This window comes from Ranitomeya imitator, chromosome 1 (assembly GCF_032444005.1).
Source record: "Ranitomeya imitator isolate aRanImi1 chromosome 1, aRanImi1.pri, whole genome shotgun sequence".
Lineage (NCBI taxonomy): Eukaryota > Metazoa > Chordata > Amphibia > Anura > Dendrobatidae > Ranitomeya > Ranitomeya imitator.
Window position 1 is genome coordinate 97,277,653 of NC_091282.1, and position 26,870 is coordinate 97,304,522.

Sequence of the window (26,870 nt, forward strand, 5' to 3'; positions counted from 1 at the left end):
GGTACTTTACCTCTCTCACCAAGGCTCTTCTCCCATGATTGCTCAGTTTGGCTGGACGGCCAGGTCTAGGAAGACTTCTGGTGGTCCCAAACTTATTCCATTTAAGGATTATGGAGGCCACTCTGCTCTTAGGCTATGTACACACGTTGCGGATTTTACTGCGGATCGGTAGCTGTTTTCTATGCGTTGTACAGTACTTGTAAACGTATGGAAAACAATATCCGCAGTGCACATGCTGTGGAAAAAAACGTGCGGGAACGCAGCAGTGTTTTTTTTCAGCAGCATGTCAATTCTTTGTGCGGATTCCACAGCGGTTTACATCTGCTCCTCAAAAGGAATCCGCAGGTGTAAAACAGGTGGAATCCGCACAAAAAAACGCGGTTAATCCGCAGTGCGGTTTACCTGCGGATTTTGCAAAAACAGTGCGGAAAAATCCGCACACCGGATACGCAGAAGTAATTGTCTATAGGCCCCACCCCACGTCCGTACTCTGTCCAAACCGATGACTTTGGTACTTGAGACCTGGCCATCATGGGTCTTTTGCATGTGGCTATTGTAACATCTGTCCACACATGTGCCCAACCAGAGATCATTTTGTGAACCCTACCAATCAGAGTAGACATAGGTTACGCTCATACATCAACTGTAGAACGACTTTTGTTGTTTATGCCCTCATCTGCCCATGCCAACGTGTTTACGTTGGCCAGACATCTCAGGAGTTACGACGCCAAATACAGAAACATTTTTCTACCATCAACTTGGTACGCAGTGACTCCTTGAAGGGCAGATTGCTCACTCCAGTGGCATCCCATTTTCTGGCCCAGCATGATGGCCAGGTCTCAAGTACCAAAGTCATCGGTTTGGACAGAGTACGGACGTCCAATAGGGGTGGGGCCTATAGACAATTACTTCTGCGTATGGCGGCGAGATGGATTTTTAACCCTGGTTCCATTACTCCCGCAGGTTTAAACGAAGAACTTTTATTTACCGGATTTCTCGGATAATCACCTCTCCATGTGTTGGTACATTATGGATGGGTCTTGAAGAGATGTACCCCTTATGCCTCGGTTGATCATGAGAATCCGTCTTCTCTCGCCTTCAGCTTGGACCCTTGTGTGCATATCACCGTCCCTCGACATCGACTATGAACTTCATATGCGTATTGGCTTTGGCACCAGTGTCCTGTCTCCCACGTGCAATTGCCTTAACTGGCTTTTTGGAATGAGACCCAACCTATGGCATCTCTCTGGCTTGCGTTTGGTATGAGATTAGAGCTATCCATGCCTTTATCCGGTTCCAGTCCGGGGTTGCTATTACCGGTTCGATTGCTAGTCCTGACAAACTATGGAGAGGTATCCCTCCACACGGCCATTTGCCTTTTTGGTTCAGCTTTCCTCTTCAGCGTTTGCTTATTTATATATTTTTATTCTATACGCACATTATATTGACTCAAGGGGTGTGGCAATGAAGTAAAATAATACAAAATATAGGTTTTGGCTCATGGGGGGTGCTGCTTGTCAGCACAGCGCAATTCGGCCTTAATGGTTTTACTTTCCCCCATTGTGTTCCATTTGTTATCATATGATAGGTGACATTGTCCTTCGTATTTCCTGACTTGTTTATGACTATGCTAATTACTAACTATTTATACATTGTGTTTTATATTTATTATGTCTATTTTTCTAATAAAGTCATGTCTTGACACCATGGAGAATGGTTCACTACCCTTACTTATATTTCTTTGGCTTTTCTTTTGACACATGAGCCCTTTTTGAGTGCGTGTATAAGTACCCCCGGGGGATGCCTGACACTGAATGACTGGTTGGATGTGTGTCTGGTGTTTTTTACATTTAGGTACCATTGGCTACATCATTGGTCTGCTGTTTTTATGCAGTCCTTATAAGTCCACCAAGTATATAATAATAATAATAATCTTTATTTTTATATAGCGCTAACATATTCCGCAGCGCTTTACAGTTTGCACACATTATCATCACTGTCCCCGATTGGGCTCACAATCTAGAATTCCTATCAGTATGTCTTTGGTATGTGGGAGGAAACCGGAGTGCCCGGAGGAAACCCACGCAAACACGGAGAGAACATACAAACTCTTTGCAGATGTTGTCCTAGGTGGGATTAGAACCCAGGACCCCAGCACTGCAAGGCTGTAGTGCTAACCACTGTGCCACCGTGCTGCCCATATATGGCGTTATTTCCTCTATATACGGCGATGACAACATTTTTATAATCTGCTATTTACTTTTTTGGGCAGATCTTTTGTCTGGCTTCGCACATATTTGCATTAAAAGGTAATTTTTGCTTTTCATTGCATATATCCAACCATGGCTATCTTAATTGTATATGGCTATGACAATATCCTTACAATCTGCAATTTACATTTGTGGGCAGATTTTCTGTCATGCTTTGCATATATTTTGCATTGTAGGGTATTCTTTGCTTTCTATTGCTTATATTTATCCATGGCTACTTCAATTGTATTCGGCACTGCCCAGTACATGTGTCCTTTAACTAACCCCTGACTATATTTGGGCTTCCAGGTCTGGTGGCCTCTCACATCCGCCTGGTTGCTGTCTATATTGGGCTCTGCGCTTGCGCCTTGTTCACCCCTTTTGGGCTTCACCGGCGCATGCGCTATGTGTTGGTGCCGTCTGCCTTCTGCGCATGTACACGCTGCATAGCTGCGGCGCTGCGGACCTATTACTCGTGTGCACCTGCTCCTCATGTCCTTCCGGTCCGCCGCTGCCTGTCTTCTGCGCATACTCGCCCTGCGCGGCTGCGGCGCTGCGGACCCACTGTTCACGTGTACCTCCTGCCGGTCCGCCGCTGCCTGCTTGTCTTCTGCGCATACTCGCCCTGCGCGGCTGCAGCGCTGCGGACCCACTGTTCACGTGTACCTCCTGCCGGTCCGCCACTGCCTGCTTGTCTTCTGCGCTTACTCGCCCTGCGCGGCTGCGGCGCTGCGGACCCACTGTTCATGTGTACCTCCTTCCGGTCCGCTGCTGGCTGCTCACACCGGTACGTCATCAGCTATTGTGCTTATGGTATTTAAGGCTGTTTGACAGTTCAATGCACACCTTCCCTGACGAAGCCTGGTTCGCCAGGCGATACGCGTGGGGCATCACTTCACCAGGTTGTATTTCCATGGGAGGCTTTCTCCCGTTTATATTCTGAGACCCAGTGGTATTATTATATATAGGTGACCTATTCGCCTGCTGCTTGGCTCGCCTCTATCTACAAATCTCTGGGACAATTGTTGTGCCTACTATTCTTCTGTTTGCTCGGTACCGTTCATGTGTCCTTGCGAGCTATTATGGCACTGTCCTAATATGAATATAATTGTGTGCAACACCCCATGAGCCATTAGGTTAATTTTGGGTCACATCATTACACTGAACTATGGTCTACATTTCCTGTGTGTTTTTGATGGTGCTTACCGTATATGTTTTTAATTATGTTTTTATTGCTTGTGGTGTGTCTTTTTTGATCTGTTAATACAATCAGTCTGTGTTATTTTACATATATTGTTGTTTATTATTTGATGGTGTGCGATTAATTGCACTAATGCTTTTCTCCTTTGGTAATTTATATATATATATATATATATATATATATATATATATATATATATATATATATATATATATATATATATATATATATATATATATATATTACACGCATATTCTATACTCTGTAATTCCTCTGGGGATTGTCATAGTTAATAAGTGGAATGACCTTTTACATGTTGAGGGGCTGTAGTATCTGCTCAGGTCTCGGGCAGTCAGTAAACCATTGCCCCTCGTAATGGCAATGGCGCTGTGCCTCTGGGCCTTACTTCCGAGCCGTCTCACAATAAGGAGTCTTCTCGGCTTTGATCTTCCGCTTTCCTTCATGTGACCTTTGCTGACAGATAATTTATTTCTTTCTAATCCATTTGAGAATATTAAATCCTTAAGGGCGCCCGTTATTCTTTCTTGTTCAAAGCCATGCTAATTTGCAATGCAATTTTCATTGTAAATATTATACAGCAAAGCCATCTTGTCTTCTTAACATCTAATCCCTTTCAAAGAGGAAATATCGAGGGTTTTGTGCAGCACTAGAAGAGTTACTATCATCTTTGTTTTTTTTTTTTTATGTTTATTTTTCGTCCACTTTTGGGAACCTTGTTCTTTACCGTGTGCGCTATGCTTCAGGGTTGTCAGACTGGGAGGCCTCCACCGTGAAACATTGCAGTAATATTTAGTTTAGCAACATAAGTGACTCAGTTCAAACTTTATTGTAATGTTTTATTGGGTTCAGGAGACATCAGAAGACAAACGAGAAATTGAGAGCGCTGTTTAATTTTAGTATGGACTTCCATTCCAGAGGGTGAGGCCCAGATGTCATCTTTGTCTGCGTGGTGAGGTCCACACACCATCTCCGCTTGTCTGATGAGCCACTAGAAAAAGATAGAGATCTGCACACTTGTTATTAAAAATCCTCTCTCTTCTCAAGAAGAGTTATTGTTTAATGCTCGTTGTCTAGGTTACCGGCCACAATAATTGGCAATAATAATACATTTCTTCAGAATTTGTTTTAGTCTTTGCCTGATGAAGAGACGTATGTAGTCTCGAAAGCTTACAATTTGTTACCATCTTTTCAGTTAGCCATTAAAAGGTATCAACCACTGAGGACTCTCAATTCTAAATATTTTCCGTATTCTTTAATAAGCCATCTTCCATTACTCCTGGTTACTGGCGAGCGCTTGAAGACTCCATCATACATTTTCCATGTAGACATGATGACCATTTTCTGGATTTCTCAAGAATTGTGGCCTTAAGTAAAAATTAACAGTTTATAGAACGGTGCTGTGGTATATCTCATGGATTACATTGCAGTTTGTAGCATGGACTTGTTACTTATATGTATTTAAATAATCATTAAATATATATATATATATATATATATATATATATATGTATATGTGTGTATATATATATATATATATGTATGTGTGTATATGTGTGTATATATATATATATATGTATATGTGTGTATATATATATATATATATATATATATATATATATATATATATATATATATATATATATATATATATATATATATATATATATATATATATATATATATATATATATATATATATATATATATTAGATTGTGGCCCGATTCTAACGCATCGGGTATTCTAGAATATGCATGTCCCTGTAATATATGGACAATGATGATTCCAGAATTCGCGGCAGACTGTGCCCGTTGCTGATTGGTCGAGGCAACCTTTATGACATCTTCGTCGCCATGGCAACCATTATGACATCATCGTCGCTGTGCCCGTTGCTGATTGGTCGAGGCCGCCAGGCCTCGACCAATCAGAGACGCGGGATTTCTACGTCGATGCTGTGCCGGTCTCTGATTGGTCGAGGCCTGGCGGCCTCGACCAATCAGAGAGCAGGGATTTCCAGGACAGACAGACAGACAGACAGACAGACAGACAGACAGACAGACAGACGGAAAAACCCTTAGACAAATACAGTGGGGCAAAAAAGTATTTAGTCAGTCAGCAATAGTGCAAGTTCCACCACTTAAAAAGATGAGAGGCGTCTGTAATTTACATCATAGGTAGACCTCAACTATGGGAGACAACCTGAGAAAAAAAAATCCAGAAAATCACATTGTCTGTTTTTTTAACAATTTATTTGCATATTATGGTGGAAAATAAGTATTTGGTCAGAAACAAAATTTCATCTCAATACTTTGTAATATATCCTTTGTTGGCAATGACAGAGGTCAAACGTTTTCTGTAAGTCTTCACAAGGTTGCCACACACTGTTGTTGGTATGTTGGCCCATTCCTCCATGCAGATCTCCTCTAGAGCAGTGATGTTTTTGGCTTTTCGCTTGGCAACACGGACTTTCAACTCCCTCCAAAGGTTTTCTATAGGGTTGAGATCTGGAGACTGGCTAGACCACTCCAGGACCTTGAAATGCTTCTTACGAAGCCACTTCTTCGTTGCCCTGGCGGTGTGCTTTGGATCATTGTCATGTTGAAAGACCCAGCCACGTTTCATCTTCAATGCCCTTGCTGATGGAAGGAGGTTTGCACTCAAAATCTCACGATACATGGCCCCATTCATTCTTTCATGTACCCGGATCAGTCGTCCTGGCCCCTTTGCAGAGAAACAGCCCCAAAGCATGATGTTTCCACCACCATGCTTTACAGCAGGTATGGTGTTTGATGGATGCAACTCAGTATTCTTTTTCCTCCAAACACGACAAGTTGTGTTTCTACCAAACAGTTCCAGTTTGGTTTCATCAGACCATAGGACATTCTCCCAAAACTCCTCTGGATCATCCAAATGCTCTCTAGCAAACTTCAGACGGGCCCGGACATGTACTGGCTTAAGCAGTGGGACACGTCTGGCACTGCAGGATCTGAGTCCATGGTGGCGTAGTGTGTTACTTATGGTAGCCCTGGTTACATTGGTCCCAGCTCTCTGCTGTTCATTCACTAGGTCCCCCCGCGTGGTTCTGGGATTTTTGCTCACCGTTCTTGTGATCATTCTGACCCCACGGGGTGGGATTTTGCGTGGAGCCCCAGATCGAGGGAGATTATCAGTGGTCTTGTATGTCTTCCATTTTCTAATTATTGCTCCCACTGTTGATTTCTTCACTCCAAGCTGGTTGGCTATTGCAGATTCAGTCTTCCCAGCCTGGTGCAGGGCTACAATTTTGTTTCTGGTGTCCTTTGACAGCTCTTTGGTCTTCACCATAGTGGAGTTTGGAGTCAGACTGTTTGAGGGTGTGCACAGGTGTCTTATTATACTGATAACAAGTTTAAACAGGTGCCATTACTACAGGTAATGAGTGGAGGAAAGAGGAGACTCTTAAAGAAGAAATTACAGGTCTGTGAGAGCCAGAAATCTTGATTGTTTGTTTCTGACCAAATACTTATTTTCCACCATAATATGCAAATAAGTTGTTAAAAAAACAGACAATGTGATTTTCTGGATTTTTTTTCCTCAGTTTGTCTCCCATAGTTGAGGTCTACCTATGATGTAAATTACAGACGCCTCTCATCTTTTTAAGTGGTGGAACTTGCACTATTGCTGACTGACTAAATACTTTTTTGCCCCACTGTATATATATACTAGATTGTGGCCCGATTCTAACGCATCGGGTATTCTAGAATATGCATGTCCCCGTAGTATATGGCCAATGATGATTCCAGAATTCGCGGCAGATTGTGCCCGTCGCTGATTGGTCGAGGCAACCTTTATGACATCATCGTCGCCATGGCAACCATTATGACATCTACGTCGATACTGTGCCCGTCGCTGAATCAGAAACGTGGGATTTCTACGTCCTTTATGACATCATCGTCGCTGTGCCCGTTGCTGATTGGTCGAGGCCTGGCGGCCTCGACCAATCAGAGACGCGGGATTTCTACGTCGATGCTGTGCTGGTCTCTGATTGGTCGAGGCCTGGCGGCCTCGACCAATCAGAGAGCCGGGATTTCCAAGACAGACAGACAGACAGACAGACAGACAGACAGACGGAAAAACCCTTAGGCAATTATATATATATATATATATATATATATATATATATATATATATATATATATATATATTATACCGCATTTCCCGGCGTATAAGACGACTTTTTGACCCCTAAAAATTGTCCCAAAAGTCGGGGGTCGTCTTATACGCCGGGTACGGCGTGTGCAGGGAGCGATCCTGCATGTTGGCGTGTGGTTCCCAGGGTCTGGAGGAGAGGAAACTCTACTTCAAGCCCTGGGATCCATATTCATGTAAAAAATAAAGAATAAAAATAAAAAACATGGATATACTCACCCTTGGACGGCCCCTGGCTCACAGCGCTGCTAGCGTCTGCCTTTGTTCCTTAGGAATGCAGAGAGTGAAGGACCTTCGATGTCGTCGCGGTCAGGTGACCGGTCATGGAATATATACATATATATACACAGTTGTGGCCAAAAGTTTTGACACTCCTGCAATTCTTTCATATAATACTCAGTTTCTTCCTGAAAATGATAGCAAATTCTTTGTTATTATTATCTTCATTTAATTTGTCTTAAATGAAAAAACACAAAAAGAATTGTCCTAAAGCCAAATTGGATATAATTCCACACCAAACAGAAAAAGGGGGTGGACAAAAGTATTGGCACTGTTCGAAAAAACATGTGATGCTTCTCTAATTTGTGTAATTAACAGCACCTGTAACTTACCTGTGGCACCTAACAGATGTTGGCAATAACTAAATCACACTTGCAGCCAGTTGACATGGATTAAAGTTGACTCAACCTCTGTCCTGTGTCCTTGTGTGCACCACATTGAGCATGGAGAAAAGAAAGAAGACCAAAGAACTATCTGAGGACTTGAGAAAACAAATTGTGAGGAAGCATGAGCAATCTCAAGGCTACAAGTCCATCTCCAAAGACCTGAATGTTCCTGTGTCTACCGTGCGCAGTGTCATCAAGAAGTTTACAGCCCATGGCACTGTGGCTAACCTCCCTAGATGTGGACGGAAAAGTAAAATTGACAAGAGATTTCAATGCAAGATTGTGCGGATGTTGGATAAAGAACCTCGACTAACATCCAAACAAGTTCAAGCTGCCCTGCAGTCCGAGGGTACAACAGTGTCAACCTGTACTATCCTTCGGCGTCTGAATGAAAAGGGGCTGTATAATAGGAGACCCAGGAAGACCCCACTTCTTAACCCCAGACCTAAAAAAGCCAGGCTGGAGTTTGCCAAAACTTACCTGAAAAAGCCTAAAACGTTTTGGAAGAATGTTCTCTGGTCAGATGAGACAAAAGTAGAGCTTTTTTGGGCAAAGGCATCAACATAGAGTTTACAGGAGAAAAAAAAGAGGCATTCAAAGAAAAGAACACGGTCCCTACAGTCAAACATGGCGGAGGTTCCCTGATGTTTTGGGGTTGCTTTGCTGCCTCTGGCACTGGACTGTTCGACCGTGTGCATGGCATTATGAAGTCTGAAGACTACCAACAAATTTTGCAGCATAATGTAGGGCCCAGTGTGAGAAAGCTGGGTCTCCCTCAGAGGTCATGGGTCTTCCAGCAGGACAATGACCCAAAACACACTTCAAAAAGCACTGGAGACTTCTAAGGTGGCCAGCAATGAGTCCAGACCTGAATCCCATAGAACACCTGTGGAGAGATCTAAAAATGGCAGTTTGGAGAAGGCACCCTTCAAATATCAGGGACCTGGAGCAGTTTGCCAAAGAAGAATGGTCTAAAATTCCAGCAGAACATTGTAAGAAACTCATTGATGGTTACCGGAAGCGGTTGGTCGCAGTTATTTTGGCTAAAGGTTGTGCAACCAAGTATTAGGCTGAGGGTGCTAATACTTTCTGTCTGGCCCTTTTTTGGAGTTTTGTGTGAAATTATCAAGGTTTTGCTTCATTCTCTTTTGTGTTTTTTCATTTAAGACCAATTAAATGAAGATAATAATACCAAATATTTTGTGTTTGCAATCATTTTCAGGAAGAAACTGAGTATTATCTGACAGAATTGCAGGGGTGTCAATACTTTTGGCCACAACTGTATGTGTGTGTGTGTGTGTATATATGTATGTGTGTATGTATGTATATATATATATATATATATATATATATATATATATATATATATATATATATATATATATATATATATATATATATATATATATATATATATATATATATATATATATTCACATACACACGCGCACACACACACACATATACATATATATTATACACACGTGTACATACATAAATTACATTACATTACATGTATGATTGAATATATAATCATTAGTATGATCGCTATCCAACACTTTTTCTGTGTCTTGCTTTTAGGCCAAGCAATTAGAGCTAGAAGGATAGTGGATCCTGTGCAGAAAAAAGAGTACCTGTTTGAGACTGGACATATTCCTATAGAGTGGGAAGGTAATGAGGTTTTTGTTTTAATCTGCTAGATACACATTATTAGTGAATAGTAATTTCCAATGCTTTAGTGACCGCTGCAGGTTTTGTTTACATAGAGAGTTTACATGAGACCGTGGTCCGACTGATCGCTGCATCCACTCTATACTGTGGGCGACTGATTGCTGCATCCACTCTATACTGTGGGCGACTGATCGCTGCATCCACTCTATACTGTGGGCGACTGATCACTGCATCCACTCTATACTGTGGGCGACTGATCGCTGCATCCACTCTATACTGTGGTCCGACTGATCGCTGCATCCACTCTATACTGTGGGCGACTGATCGCTGCATCCACTCTATACTGTGGGCGACTGATCGCTGCATCCACTCTATACTGTGGTCCGACTGATCGCTGCATCCACTCTATAGTGTGGGCGACTGATCGCTGCATCCACTCTATAGTGTGGGCGACTGATCGCTGCATCCACTAGTGGGCGACTGATCACTGCATCCACTCTATACTGTGGGCGACTGATCACTGCATCCACTAGTGGGCGACTGATCACTGCATCCACTCTATATTGTGGGCGACTGATCACTGCATCCACTCTATACTGTGGTCCGACTGATCGCTGCATCCACTCTATACTGAGGGCGACTGATCGCTGCATCCACTAGTGGGTAACTGATCACTGCATCCACTCTATACTGTGGGTGACTGATCACTGCATCCACTCTATACTGTGGTCCGACTGATCGCTGCATCCACTCTATACTGAGGGCGACTGATCGCTGCATCCACTAGTGGGTAACTGATCACTGCATCCACTCTATACTGTGGGCGACTGATCACTGCATCCACTCTATACTGTGGGCAACTGATCACTGCATCCACTAGTGGGCGACTGATCACTGCATCCACTCTATACTGTGGGCGACTGATCACTGCATCCACTCTATACTGTGGGCGACTGATCACTGCATCCACTCTATACTGTGGGCGACTGATCACTGCATCCACTCTATACTGTGGGCGACTGATTGCTGCATCCACTCTATACTGTGGACGACTGATCACTGCATCCACTCTATACTGTGGTCCGACTGATCGCTGCATCCACTCTATACTGTGGGCGACTGATCACTGCATCCACTAGTGGGCGACTGATCACTGCATCCACTCTATACTGTGAGTGACTGATCACTGCATCCACTCTATACTGTGGTCCGACTGATCGCTGCATCCACTCTATACTGTGGTCCGACTGATCGCTGCATCCACTCTATACTGTGGGCGACTGATCGCTGCATCCACTAGTGGGTGACTGATCACTGCATCCACTCTATACTGTGGGCGACTGATCACTGCATCCACTCTATACTGTGGGTGACTGATCACTGCATCCACTCTATACTGTGGGCGACTGATCGCTGCATCCACTAGTGGGCGACTGATCACTGCATCCACTCTATACTGTGGTCCGACTGATCTCTGCACCCACTCTATACTGTGGGCGACTGATCACTGCATCCACTCTATTCTGTGGGAAGACTGATCGCTGCATCCACTCTATACTGTGGGCGACTGATCGCTTCATCCACTAGTGGGCGACTGATCACTGCATCCACTCTATACTGTGGGACGACTGATCGCTGCATCCACTCTATACTGTGGGCGACTGATCGCTGCATCCACTAGTGGGTGACTGATCACTGCATCCACTCTATACTGTGGGCGACTGATCACTGCATCCACTCTATACTGTGGGTGACTGATCACTGCATCCACTAGTGGGCGACTGATCACTGCATCCACTCTATACTGTGGGACGACTGATCGCTGCATCCACTCTATACTGTGGTCCGACTGATCGCTGCATCCACTCTATACTGTGGGCGACTGATCGCTGCATCCACTAGTGGGTGACTGATCACTGCATCCACTCTATACTGTGGGCGACTGATCACTGCATCCACTCTATACTGTGGGCGACTGATCGCTGCATCCACTAGTGGGCGACTGATCACTGCATCCACTCTATACTGTGGGCGACTGATCACTGCATCCACTCTATACTGTGGGCGACTGATCGCTGCATCCACTAGTGGGCGACTGATCACTGCATCCACTCTATACTGTGGTCCGACTGATCTCTGCACCCACTCTATACTGTGGGCGACTGATCACTGCATCCACTCTATTCTGTGGGAAGACTGATCGCTGCATCCACTCTATACTGTGGGCGACTGATCGCTTCATCCACTAGTGGGCGACTGATCACTGCATCCACTCTATACTGTGGGACGACTGATCGCTGCATCCACTCTATACTGTGGGCGACTGATCGCTGCATCCACTAGTGGGTGACTGATCACTGCATCCACTCTATACTGTGGGCGACTGATCACTGCATCCACTCTATACTGTGGGTGACTGATCACTGCATCCACTAGTGGGCGACTGATCACTGCATCCACTCTATACTGTGGGACGACTGATCGCTGCATCCACTCTATACTGTGGTCCGACTGATCGCTGCATCCACTCTATACTGTGGGCGACTGATCGCTGCATCCACTAGTGGGTGACTGATCACTGCATCCACTCTATACTGTGGGCGACTGATCACTGCATCCACTCTATACTGTGGGCGACTGATCGCTGCATCCACTAGTGGGCGACTGATCACTGCATCCACTCTATACTGTGGGACGACTGATCGCTGCATCCACTCTATACTGTGGGCGACTGATCGCTGCATCCACTAGTGGGTGACTGATCACTGCATCCACTCTATACTGTGGGCGACTGATCACTGCATCCACTCTATACTGTGGGCGACTGATCGCTGCATCCACTAGTGGGCGACTGATCACTGCATCCACTCTATACTGTGGTCCGACTGATCTCTGCACCCACTCTATACTGTGGGCGACTGATCACTGCATCCACTCTATTCTGTGGGAAGACTGATCGCTGCATCCACTCTATACTGTGGGCGACTGATCGCTGCATCCACTAGTGGGCGACTGATCACTGCATCCACTCTATACTGTGGGACGACTGATTGCTGCATCCACTCTATACTGTGGGAAGAATGATCGCTGCATCCACACTATACTGTGGGAAGACTGATCGCTGCATCTACACTATACTGTGGTCCGACTGATCGCTGCATCTACACTATACTGTGGGAAGAATGATCGCTGCATCCACACTATACTGTGGGAAGACTGATCGCTGCATCTACACTATACTGTGGGCGACTGATCTCTGCATCCACGCTATACTGTGGGCGACTGATCGCTGCATCCACGCTATACTGTGGGCGACTGATCGCTGCATCCACTCTATCCGGAGGCCGACTGATCACTGCATCTACACTATCCTGGGGCCGACTGATCCCGGAGTCTACGCTAGACTGTGAGCCAACCACCACAGTAACGTTGAATTACAACCCGCCGTTCAAATGAGCTAGCAGCCATGTAATGCATGGCTAGGCAATGTCTGCTAGAATAGGAGCTACTCCTTTGTTGCGGCTCTCCATTGTGACTTAGAGGGTTCGTCTTAAGCAGGTGACGCTACTTCATGATGTCCATATGAACCGAGGCAATCATCCTGAGACGTGTCTTTATACATCCTTGATTGAGGCTCTTGAATGGAAGGTATAAATAATAGCAGCTCCCAAAAGGCAACTAGCCAGCCTCGATATAATAATTTACAAATAATATCAAATTATAAAGATGCCCAGGACTGGAAAAAAAAAAAAATGCAGTGTCGTCTGATGCCAACCTCCAGGAGCTAATGCCCATCTTCATCATTCATTTCCCTCTAGTGCAGTTGCTAGAAGATGCACTCTGCAAATTACACTGTCCCAGTCCTCCTGCTGAATGGTCACCTATTGTCTATGCCGATGGAATATTTTATTTACCTCCTCCCTGTGTCAGCGGCGCTCCTGAAAGCCTATCCGTCATTGCCGGGGCCTACAGAGATTTGGAGAGTGCATGCATTTTACTGCCTTCTTGTTCCAGCCTCCCAATTTCCTGTAGCATTTAGTGATTAATGGCAGTTTTAATTTGCATGCTCACTTTTATGCTCATTAAAGTGTATTATGTGCCAGTAGGAGTGTAAAGGTTCAATGGAAATCTCATGCATACTAATCAAAATGCAAATAAGCGCAGATGAAAGAATGCCGGGGTCTCCATAGGTAACAAATGTCCAGTTCTCTCCTACTCAGACAGCACTATTTAATATAGGCAACGTCGTGAGTGCACCCCACGACCACCCCCGGCAGAAGAGGCAATAATTAAACTTCTAGAAATGGGAGCGAGGTGACGGTTCACTGCCAAGTCTCTTCTGTGTGCACCGGAGAAGTCCACTGCTCCTGAATATGTTATAATACTTGGTATTTATTTACTCCACCATCCGTTCGGCGAAGAAGCGGAGAATATGATTAGGTTTACATAGAAATCCTCGCACTGATTGAACAGTTTGATGCTCTATTATAATTTGTGCAGCATTGTGTGTCTCTATTCCTTCATCAGAGCGAACGCATTATAAAGTATAAGGTCACTTTATGTTAAGCTTTACATTAATTAATATGTTGCCTATTTGCATCAAGAAAGCTTTGTTTTTTCTTTAATTGTGTGAAGCATTCATAACAGGAGGCTGCACTGCTACACAAACCGCAGGGAACTACATTTTGACTTTGCAGGTATTTTGCAGTAGCTATAAAAAATAAATATCTTAAAATGTTTCTATGGCTAAAGAGATTTCCCATCTTAATAAGGTATCACTAGAGTTGAATAAAAACATTCACAGAATCCCCGGGCCATTGGCCACATTGATAGTCCATGGTCGCAGGTCCTCCTACTACCTGTAGCTCTTCTGATTAGGAGGCCCCCCAATGTCATGCATTCATAGTGCTTTAACATAATGATGTTACATTAAGCGGGCTCAATAGGTAAGGTGGATCCTCCATGCAGGGCTGTGGAGCCAGAGTCTGAGTTGGTGTCATGGAAATTGAGGAGTTGGAGTCGGAGGTTTGGCTTACCAACTCCATATCCCTGTCAGGGCTGTGGAGTTGGAGTCGTGGAGTCGGAGCCCATTTTGGTGGAGTCGGTGTCATGGAAATTGAGGAGTTCGAGTCGGAGGTTTGGCTTACCAACTCCACAGCCCGGCCTGCAAGCCTGACTGCCAAGACCTAAAACTCTTCAACCTTTCTCTCGACGCGAACAACAGAGACCACACTAAATAACCATTCAAAACTTTATTGGAGAGTGACTAAACAAACAGCTCTCATCTTTTATAACAATATGCACAACCCTTCTTTGTTGGCGGGTTAAGGTCGCAGCTCTCTATTAACCACCGGAATTTTCTTTAGGGTTATGCCGCCGGACTTCCGGCACATGTTCCCGTATTCTTGTTCTTCCGCCAAGGAGTAGCTATGATGACTCAAAGCTACGACCCCCCCACCAAAAGCAATCCCGTCTTGCAGGCCTGACAAAAATATGTCCAACCCAATCTCTGTCAGGTGCACCCCATCTGGCCGTAATAGTCTGTGATTATTCCCCTCCAGTTGTCTAAGCCTTATGATAATCCCCCCTTTTAAATAAACGAATCTTGAAATTCTATGGTTTACTGCTCTCTCTATACTTGCCCAATCTCTTGCCCCACGCCATACCACCCTGGGTGTAATTTCGGACAACACCATCACTAGTTGTGTGAAAAAACTTGGAAATTTTTCCATATCTGCCTTCATCATTGTAATGAGCTCCGTGAGCTGAATCGCACCCAAATCATTTCCACCTGCGTGTAAAACCAGGATAACCCTTTGTACTTCCATTCTCGATATTTGTACCACCTCGAAGAGAACTTGCGACCATGACAATCCTCGTATGCCTCTCCAATTCACCTCGACATTCCGAAAACCAAGCGATTTTTTTATTTTTTATTTTTTTATTTTTTTATTTTTTCCCTCCAGGTCGCGATTCCGCCCTCTGCTCGGCCCAAAAAAGATACGAATGGCCTAAGATCCAAACACAAGGCCTAGCCAAACCTGCAACGATAAAGAAATTGTACATTTAATATATATTACGTCAATATCATATCAACAAATCGGGCCTGATGTAACGAGAAAAACATGCCGAACGCCATCTGCCAATTCTCCTGATTTCTTCATCCATGAGTCCCGCTCTTGCTGCTTCTGAAGCCGCGCAAATTCTAAATGAATGGGTCCCAAATTCCCCCGGGGGCAGGCCTAAGCTCACTAAAATTTTTCTTAACGAAGCTAAGAACTGGAATCTAGTCACAGGGGACCCGTTGAAATGCGCAAAAAGAGTGACCATCTTGTCTAATTGCCAAGTTTTGCAAAACCAACTTGACGGGACATACCGGCCCTGCAATGGAAAATAACGAAAACCAAGTTCCTTTTCCCACTGAATCTGTCTTTGAACGACGAATTCGGATCCGAATGCCCCCACTGCACAATGACACATCATCATACTGTAACCCCCCTTGCTTATGCGCCGAAGGAGCTACCAGTTCGCTCACCCGCAAAGCCCCAAAAAAGGCAATTCCAAAAACAGCCGAAAACAAAACCGATTCGAAATACGAATTACGTATTGACTTTGTATTATCAATAATTCCAGCCAAAAGGGAATAAGAAATTGGCCGTCTGACCGCACGTGGCTCCCCCAGGCTATGCCAACCCTTTAATGCCTGGCGCAAAATGAAACTTTTAGTAATGTCTCTCAACCTCTTTATTTAAAATGAAAAGACAATCCCGATAATCTGTTCCTCGCTACCGACGACCCACTTTTATGTAAATGCTGCAAATATGCTTCTGTTACCCCCAACCTGGTTTTAATACATTTATCAACCGGAAGATTACCCACAAAATTACACCATTCCCTCCACGCCTTACCATATGCATTCCAGGTTCCAGGAGCCACCGACATTCGCACCAGCGGCATTAAAGGGTTTCCGGCACCTGCCGTATGAAACCAGGACATGGCGTTCCCTGCTGGCTGGCCACTTGGGCAAGTTCCTGAAACTTATGAAATTCAAAGCGTGAAAGTGCATCAGCCATAGCATTCTTAATACCCGGAACATGTCTAGAACGGAACCAGATATTCAAATGCAAACATTTCAACACCAGGAACCGTATAAGCTTTATAACTGGAATCGATGACGAAGACAAATGGTTAACCGCATGAACCACGCTTTCATTGTCTGACCAAAAACAAATGCGAGAATTGCGCAACACATCACCCCAAATGACCACCGCTACCACTAACGGAAATAACTCTAACAAGGTCAGATTTTTTGTCCATCCCTTCTCGACCCAATTAACTGGCTACCGCTCAGTGCACCATTGGTCACGAAAAATAACCCACAGACCCCGCTGCGTCCGCAAACAGGGAAATATCCTGACCTGCCTTCTCTTCACTTTGGAAACACATACAACCATTGAATGTTAACAGAAAACTCCTCCATACCCCCAGGTCTTCAAGCAATGGAAGCCCGAGTCTGATCCTGTGGTGCGGCAGCCTGACCCCTTTTGTGGCCATTGCCAATCGCTGGGAAAAAATTCTTCCCATAGGCATGACCCGACACACAAATGCTAATAAACCCAATAGGGACTGCATTTGAACCAATGTTACTTTTTTAATGGAAAGAAACCCATCAATTTTTTCCAGCAGTTTGGCAATTTTTTTCCTCCTGCAAACGAAAGACCATGTTAACAGAATCAATTTCGATGCCAAGATAAGAAATGCATGTCATCAGACCCATAGTCTTCTCTTCCGATAACGGAATGCCAAATAATTCCATCAACTCCCGGAACCTGAGCAACATCTTTTCACATAAATCTGAATCTGCTGGACCTACAAACAAAAAATCGTCCAAATAATGAGTAATACAATGGCAACCTGTTTCAAACTTGACAACCCATTCCAAAAAAATGCTAAATAATTCAAAATACCTACAAGAGATGGAACACCCCATGGGAAGACAAGTGTCATAATAGTATTGCCCATCTATGGCGCAACCGAGCAAGTGGTGACAATCCGGGTGGACCGGAAGAAGGCGAAAAGCCGACTCAATGTCCGACTTAGCCATTAGCGCCCCTCGTCCCACTTGTCTCAATAGCCTTAACGCATTATCAAACGAAGCATAGGCCACTGATGAATCTTCTGGACTAATCCCATCATTCACAGAACAACCCTTTGGGTGCGACAGATGGTGTATTAATCTAAACTCCCCTGGCTCCTTCTTAGGAACCACTCCCAGTGGGGAAACTCTTACGTTGTAAAAGGGGAGCGAATGGAAGGGTCCCTTTATGCGACCAAGAGCAACTTCTTTCCCAATCTTCTTCAACACCACTAAAGGAAATTCCTTGGCCGACTTCAAATTGTCAGAAAATATTGCTTCCTTGCCAAAATTGAATGGTATAAAAAAAAACAGACGTGAAACCCACCCGTAACTGCGCTGCTGCTGCCTTGTCATCATATCTATTTAGCCATGGCTCCATCTCGGTGATGTTCACTGGTGTCCTTATTCTCATGCTGGGTATTTGCCTTAGCTGTGGTGGGCTTTGACACCGCACGGGGACATTTTGTGACTGAGTGCCCGCCCCCACACACCGAACATTCGTGCTTGTACTTGCATAATCCATAATATTTGCAGTGGCCTTCGTTGAAAAGTCAACAAGTACCGGGCACCCGCATGAAAGGACTGTGCGCTCCTCTGAGCCATCTTGAGCCGCAGCCAGGAATCCGTGGCCTTAACACCCCAACCAAGGTGGGGGTTAACCGCTAACTGCCTACGAAAATCCTCATCATACCTCCACCACGCTTGAACCCCCATGCGTTTTATACGAATTGTAAATTGTGTCCATGTATAAAAACTATTCGGAGCATCTCTCTGGGTGTTTTCTACCCATGACACAACCCAAAACACAAAATGCCTGAATCCAATTATGTATGGTTTTGGCTACCTTTGGGCGCTGCTTGTACGGCCTATCCAACCATTCTCCTTTCCCTGTCCACTGAACTTTGTTCCAGAGACAGTAGCGACCAAACATTGATATAATCATTCGCCCAAATTTTTTCCACTGTCTCCTGGTGCAAATGGGAACCTAACAGGGCCACCCCACAATAAAACACATCCCTATGAATATCTGAACAAACAGCTGTGGGAGTGGAGGTGGTGACTTTTAACTGACAAAAGGCAGGGAGCCAGCACACCGAGGAAATACAGGAAGCACGGATCTCCGTCCTGACGTGACGTGAAGAATATCCAAAAAACGAAAAGATGATCCAGCTTCCAAATAAAATATAAAAGTTTAATCCAACATATTAAAATAATGAGACAACTCCTGGGACGGCATCATACACATAGTAAGGCGAGCGACGCGTTTCGACCAAGCGGTCTTTATCACAGCTGATCTGCTAAATGACATATCCGGTATATATACAATATAGCACCAATCAAATGCTAGAAAAATGTCATGTGATACATAGGTTAAAAAAAAAATAAAAAAAAAATTCACAAATGTACCCAATAAATTCAAAACAATAATGTGCAGAAGGATATATACAATAGATAATGAACAATAAACAATGCACAATGAATAAGAATAAAGACATAAAGAAAATGAAGAAATACAGAGGGAGGGACATTGCTAGTAATGAAACATTAGTTCATTTCGTTTGTTCAAACCACCTGGAAACCTTGTACCTAGATTAAAGATCCAGAACGCTTCTCTGGTAAGTAACGCTCTGTGAATATCCCCACCGCGCGGAGGTTTTTTAATTTTCTCAATACCTATTACTTTTAAAGAAGCTGTATTGCGGGAATGAAAATCAATAAAATGCCTCGCCACCGAGGAAATGGTGCGACTATTATTTGTAGTGCATTTGATGTCATACAAGTGTTCCGATATGCGGTTTTTTAATTTCCGAGTAGTACACCCGATATATGATTTGTCACAAACCGTACAATCAATTTTGTAGACTACAAATCGTGTATTACAGTTTATAAATGTTTGAATTTTGTATTGATTTTTATTTCCTCCGGTACCAAAAAACTTAACGGTGGTAAGATGTCTGCACGTAGTGCAATTAGTTACATTACATTTGTAACAACCTATATAATGCAACCAAGTATTAGTTGAATGTTCAGAAGAAAAGTGATTAGGAGATATTATGTTGCCTAAGGTAGGCGCTTTTCTGGCTACTATATTGCATCCCTTAGACAGAATCTGAGCAAGAGTGGGATCTTCAAGTAAAATGGGCAAAGCTTTATTAATAATAGTTTTGATTTTATTAAACTGTGGACTAAATTGTAGACACACATATATATTGCCTATATTAGTTCTATTTATAATTTTCTTTTTTTTATTTTTATTATTATCGCTTGTTCCACTGTCTATCTCTGAGGGGATAAGACTTGATTGCTCTTTCTGATTTACTATATGTGCTGCTCTGTCTAGCATCCAATGCGGATATCCACGTTTTAAAAATTTGTTTCGTGATTGGATTAGATCTTTAAATAAATCATTATAATTGTTACAGTTTCGCTTCAATCTCGTGAATTCACCTACAGGAATTGCCTTAACTGTGTGCCTGGGATGACTACTTTTAGCGTGAAGTAAACCATTACCTGCCATTGGTTTTACAAAAGTTCGTGTGGAAATAAGTTCATTAGGGACACCTGTCAACTCCAGATCTAAAAAGGAAATCTTGGACATATGTGAATTTTAAATTAAAATTGTTGTCGTTAATATAATTTACGAAGTCCTGTATGGCAGATACATCGCCACGCCAAATAAACAGCGTATCATCAATGTATCTGCCATACCAATGAATACATGCAGAAAACGGATTGGAAACTGCAAAGAGGTGTGAATACTCCCAATAAGACATGACCAGATTTGCTAGGGAAGGTGAAAATTTAGCCCCCATGGCCACACCTGTGCATTGCAAAAAATATTCAGAATCAAAAGAAAAGAAATTATGCGTCAAAAGAAAATAAGTTACCTGTAAAATAAAATTAATCAGATCGCTTGAATATGAACTATACTTGTTCAGATGGAATTGTAATGCTTGTATTGCAACATTGTGAGGGATACAAGTATATAAAGAAACGACATCGCAACTTAGCCAAGTATATTCCAATTTCCATTTCTTTTTTGTTATGATACCCAGTATGTCTTTGGTATCCTTAATGTATCCTGGGGTCCTGGATACCAATGGCTGTAGTAAAGAATCAAGCCACTGGCCAAGAAATTCATTTAGAGATCCTACGCTAGAGACTATGGGTCTCATAGGTGGAAAAGCAGCTTGTTTATGAATTTTAGGAAGCCCATATTAAATGGGCATCACTGGATGAGAAACTCGTAAAAAATCAGCCTGTTTAATGGTCAGAACCCCCAAAGATATTCCCTCTTCAATAATTTTGTCAATTTCAGATTTAAATGAGGGGGTAGGATCAGAAGTCAATTTTTTGTAAATATTAGTGTCCGCTAAAGATTTTAAAATTTCATTTTTGTAGTCCGAGGAATTCATGATGACAATTATGCCTCCTTTATCACTAGTTTTTATAACTATGTCATTCATATCTTTTATCTCCTGAATAGCTCGTTTCTGGTTTATAGATAAATTGTGTTTGACTGAAACCCTTTGATTCTGCAGGGTTTTAAGATCTCGTTCCACTATTTCTTGAAATTTATTCATACATTCAGCCCGAGACTGCAAAGGATAAAAAAAGGGATTCTTTGTTACCAAATCTAGAGATTGATTGACCAATTTATTGGATTCAGTATCCTGATCCTGTAAATCCTGCAGAATCAAAAGGGACATTTGTTCATGAAAATCCAAAGAATGAAAAACATTTGTTGTCCCATAATTTTCCTCAGACAAATATTCTTGTTGTTCAGCTGAAAAAAAATGTTTTTTAATTGTAAGATTCCGAATGAATTTGTTGATGTCCAAGATTGTTGCAAAAAGATTAAAGTCTTGATCCGGCGCAAAATTTAAACCAAAAGACAATACTTCCAATTGGTCTTGTGTAAAAGATCTAGATGATAAATTTATAACATTATTATTCATCTCATTGCACCCTTCCTGCGGCGGGTCTGCACACCATATAGACTTTCTGTGCTTCCTCCCATTTGGCGTGGCGATGTATCTGCCATACAGGACTTTGTAAATTATATTAACGACAACAATTTTAATTTAAAATTCACATATGTCCAAGATTTCCTTTTTAGATCTGGAGTTGACAGGTGTCCCTAATGAACTTATTTCCACACGAACTTTTGTAAAACCAATGGCAGGTAATGGTTTACTTCACGCTAAAAGTAGTCATCCCAGGCACACAGTTAAGGCAATTCCTGTAGGTGAATTCACGAGATTGAAGCGAAACTGTAACAATAATAATGATTTATTTAAAGATCTAATCCAATCACGAAACACATTTTTAAAACGTGGATATCCGCATTGGATGCTAGACAGAGCAGCACATATAGTAAATCAGAAAGAGCAATCAAGTCTTATCCCCTCAGAGATAGACAGTGGAACAAGCGATAATAATAAAAATAAAAAAAAGAAAATTATAAATAGAACTAATATAGGCAATAAACCATATGTGTGTCTACAATTTAGTCCACAGTTTAATAAAATCAAAACTATTATTAATAAAGCTTTGCCCATTTTACTTGAAGATCCCACTCTTGCTCAGATTCTGTCTAAGGGATGCAATATAGTAGCCAGAAAAGCGCCTACCTTAGGCAACATAATATCTCCTAATCACTTTTCTTCTGAACATTCAACTAATACTTGGTTGCATTATATAGGTTGTTACAAATGTAATGTAACTAATTGCACTACGTGCAGACATCTTACCACCGTTAAGTTTTTTGGTACCGGAGGAAATAAAAATCAATACAAAATTCAAACATTTATAAACTGTAATACACGATTTGTAGTCTACAAAATTGATTGTACGGTTTGTGACAAATCATATATCGGGTGTACTACTCGGAAATTAAAAAACCGCATATCGGAACACTTGTATGACATCAAATGCACTACAAATAATAGTCGCACCATTTCCTCGGTGGCGAGGCATTTTATTGATTTTCATTCCCGCAATACAGCTTCTTTAAAAGTAATTGGTATTGAGAAAATTAAAAAACCTCCGCGCGGTGGGGATATTCACAGAGCGTTACTTACCAGAGAAGCGTTCTGGATCTTTAATCTAGGTACAAGGTTTCCAGGTGGTTTGAACAAACGAAATGAACTAATGTTTCATTACTAGCAATGTCCCTCCCTCTGTATTTCTTCATTTTCTTTATGTCTTTATTCTTATTCATTGTGCATTGTTTATTGTTCATTATCTATTGTATATATCCTTCTGCACATTATTGTTTTGAATTTATTGGGTACATTTGTGAATTTTTTTTTTTTTTTTAACCTATGTATCACATGACATTTTTCTAGCATTTGATTGGTGCTATATTGTATATATACCGGATATGTCATTTAGCAGATCAGCTGTGATAAAGACCGCTTGGTCGAAACGCGTCGCTCGCCTTACTATGTGTATGATGCCGTCCCAGGAGTTGTCTCCTTATTTTAATATGTTGGATTAAACTTTTATATTTTATTTGGAAGCTGGATCATCTTTTCGTTTTTTGGACTTTTAACTGAGACAATAATTTCGGGTTCAAAATCCATTTATCACCACCCAATATACTTCTCAGATAATCCAATGTCACAAGCTTTTTCCCACAACCTTCCCATGCACCAGAATAATTAAACTCACCAGCCTGTGTTTCCGCAGCCGTACTCGCCGCCATAACCGGAACCGTCCCTTCATTCCGACCACTCTGTTCCTCCTGTGACATCCTATAAGATTGGAGACTCCTTTCCGAACTACGACCCCGTGACCTCGATGACGATGAAGAATGACGGCACCGCCTCCGAAAACGCCGACTACCTCTGGAAACAGATCTCCTCCTTCTACTATGTGAATGGCGACCGTGACATGTCAACGACCTTCTGTCAGAATCCACAGAAGACCTGCTACGTCTCCTCCTCCTGTTATGTCTTCTACCTTGCTGGTCAGATAACATTTCTCTGGGTGCTGATAATACTACATCTGCACTCGATGCAGCTGCACCAACTAATCCCTGATAAACACCCAACGCTGTTGGTACACCACTACTTGCTTGCCCAGCACTATTAGCTCCCTCAGCCATTGCTGGTGCCGTGACTGTTTGCATAGGGGCAGGTGGGTGGGACGCCATTGACCCCAAGGCAAAATTGCCTAAAGGCTGACTGTTACCAGCCTGTCCCATTCCAGCGTCCTGCAGACTACCCAAACTCCTATTAACCTGTTAACCTGCATGGCTGCGGCCTGAGGGTTAACTGCCTGAGGTAAAACGCATTCCTGTCTTCCTGAAATCTTCCTGCCAACCCCCCCCCCCCCATCTCCTCTGAAGACAAACTGGCACTATGTATTTTCCCTATTAAATGACACTGACCAGCCGCAGTTTTATCCCCTTTCTCACCCACAGCCCCTTCCAACTGTGCCCTACCCTGTGACAGGAGACGAATTTGCCTAGCCACCGTGTTAGAACGGCTGCGCCTCACAGATAACTCTCCCCGACTGACTCCGCCCAGCCCGCTGTGCAGGGGGGCTACTAATTTCCCGCTCTCTTCCTTAGACGCTGGCCGTCTCCGAGCACTGGTTGCAACCCTGTACTTGCTGACTGACCGTGAGGTGAGACGCTGCTTTTCGGCAGCTGCTGCTTCCGCCGCGACCCGTGTCTTGCCGGCACCCCGTGCTGTGTCGCCTCCTCCGTGCCCAACTCTTTTACCATGGCCGCAAGCCAGGCCGCCCCTTCCTTACTGACCTTCTCCCTTATGGCGGCCTCAAGCTGGTCCGACATCGCTCTTTGCTCACCTACCGCTCTTCAGCGTGACCGCTCCGTGACTCACCCAATCCAAAGAGGCCAGAGCATTTCCGGCCCCGCCTTTTATAGCACTCCCCCTTAAAGTGCCGCTGCCAGCTAACCAATCCCTACTACAGAGCAGCAAACCAAATCTTTAACCCCTCATTCGCCCGCGCTGGAGAAAGCCCTGAAGATAGGAAATTAATTAACTCGCCGGCCAGTCAAGGGGCCTCCGTCCAAAAACGGCCGGGCCCCCGCATTGGGCATTCCTCTGCCCTGGTCTCCTCTGCCACCCACACCACCAGCATAGTCCTTGACTGCCTACAGGAGCTTCTGCCTCAAACTACATTCACCACTCATTCTACAGGCAGCACTGCGCTTCAGGGTCTGCACCAAGGCTCAGTTACCCTCATTTCACTATTTACCTGTAACGTGCTCTGTTTCTACCATCTACAGCTTATTTGACATAGCTCCTATACTTGATTTCTGGCAGTCTTTGGACTTGTTCATGACGGTATCACTTTATCAATTTATGCTTTAGCCTTTTGTTGTATGCTTATCATTGGGTATATGAATCATGTTTTTATTATGCTGGCTGTAGTGGTGTTTTCTATTTTGACTTCATAGAGGTTTCATCCATTTAGGTTATACTGGTGGCGAGACAGGGCATTGCCCTATTGTGGGCTTTCACAGTTTTGTTTAGTATGATTATAACTAGTGTTGAGCGATACCTTCCGATATCGGAAAGTATCGATATCGGATAGGATCGGCCGATATTCAAAAAATATCGGATATCGCCGATACCGATACCCGATCCCAATGCAAGTCAATGGGACCAAAATATCGGAATTAAAATAAACCCTTTCTTGCCTTGTAGGTTCATTCTACATGAAGGAAAACAACTAAGAATAATGCCGGATGTATTTGGGGAGGTGGCGGAGACATTAAAGTCATAGAGGTTTATCCCAATCAAATAGAATAGCATGTTTTTTGTTTTTTTTTAAGACGTTCGGAGTGACAAAGATATTGACTATGTAAATTTTTTTTTATTTTGTCAGATATTGATGTTTCACTATTCCACGCCCTTCCCCTTCTTTTTTTTCTTTTTTTTTTTTTCTTTTCCCACACTTTCATCTTCATCATCATCAGCATCTTTGACATCAACTTCTTCTTCACCTTATTCATCTTCTTCTTCTTCCTTTACCTTTTTTTTTTTTTTTGATTACATTCTTCATATTCATTTTATTCAACTATTATTATTCTTCCTATTCTACATATTCTTTTTATTCCACTGTTATTATTCTTCCTATTCTACTTCTTCATCATATTCTCATTTGTGACAGGCATTCCCGTAGTTGTTATCTATAAAAGTTGGAAGATTACACCTTCCGTTCTGCCAGTCACAAAAGTTACATTTGTCCGCGTTCAGTTTGGCCTGCAGCATCAGGCTTTATCCAGGGGCACCACGAGGAGGAACGGACTCACCCCCATACACTGCTTAGTCTTCTTCTGCATATAATTTAGATAATATCTTTTGCTCTGATATTAAGTCTTATGCTTAATGTTCTTCTGCTCTTTGTTCTGCAGCCTCTTGTTCTTCTGCTTCTCGGTCTTCCATGTCGTCGTCTCCAGGGTCGTCGTCTCCAGTGTCGTCATCTCCGCCGTCGTCGTCTCCGCCGTCGTCGTCTCAGCCGTCGTCGTCTCCGCCGTCGTCGTCGTCATCGGGGTGGTCTTCCGGGTCGTCGACTTTAGGGTCTTCAACTTGGAAATGTAGCAGAAGGTACAAGAAGGCTGAGAAAATGCCAAGAACCAGCTGATGGAACTGGAACTCGGATGGCTACCCGAAGGTTCAAGAGCCTATGGAACTACCGAGGACCAGCTGACGTTACTGGAACCCGGTTACTAAGCAGGAGGTACCCGTGCTAAAAAGCA

General features: G+C 43.3%; 1 protein-coding gene across 1 annotated transcript in view; it reads left to right on the plus strand.

The window, feature by feature from the left end:
• Positions 1-26,870, plus strand: part of NDUFAF2 (NADH:ubiquinone oxidoreductase complex assembly factor 2) — a 158,787-nt gene that overhangs the window by 66,453 nt on the left and 65,464 nt on the right. The window contains exon 2 of the mRNA XM_069749090.1: positions 9,904-9,993. Coding sequence (XP_069605191.1) covers positions 9,904-9,993 — 90 coding nt within the window. The remainder of the gene's footprint in view (positions 1-9,903; positions 9,994-26,870) is intronic.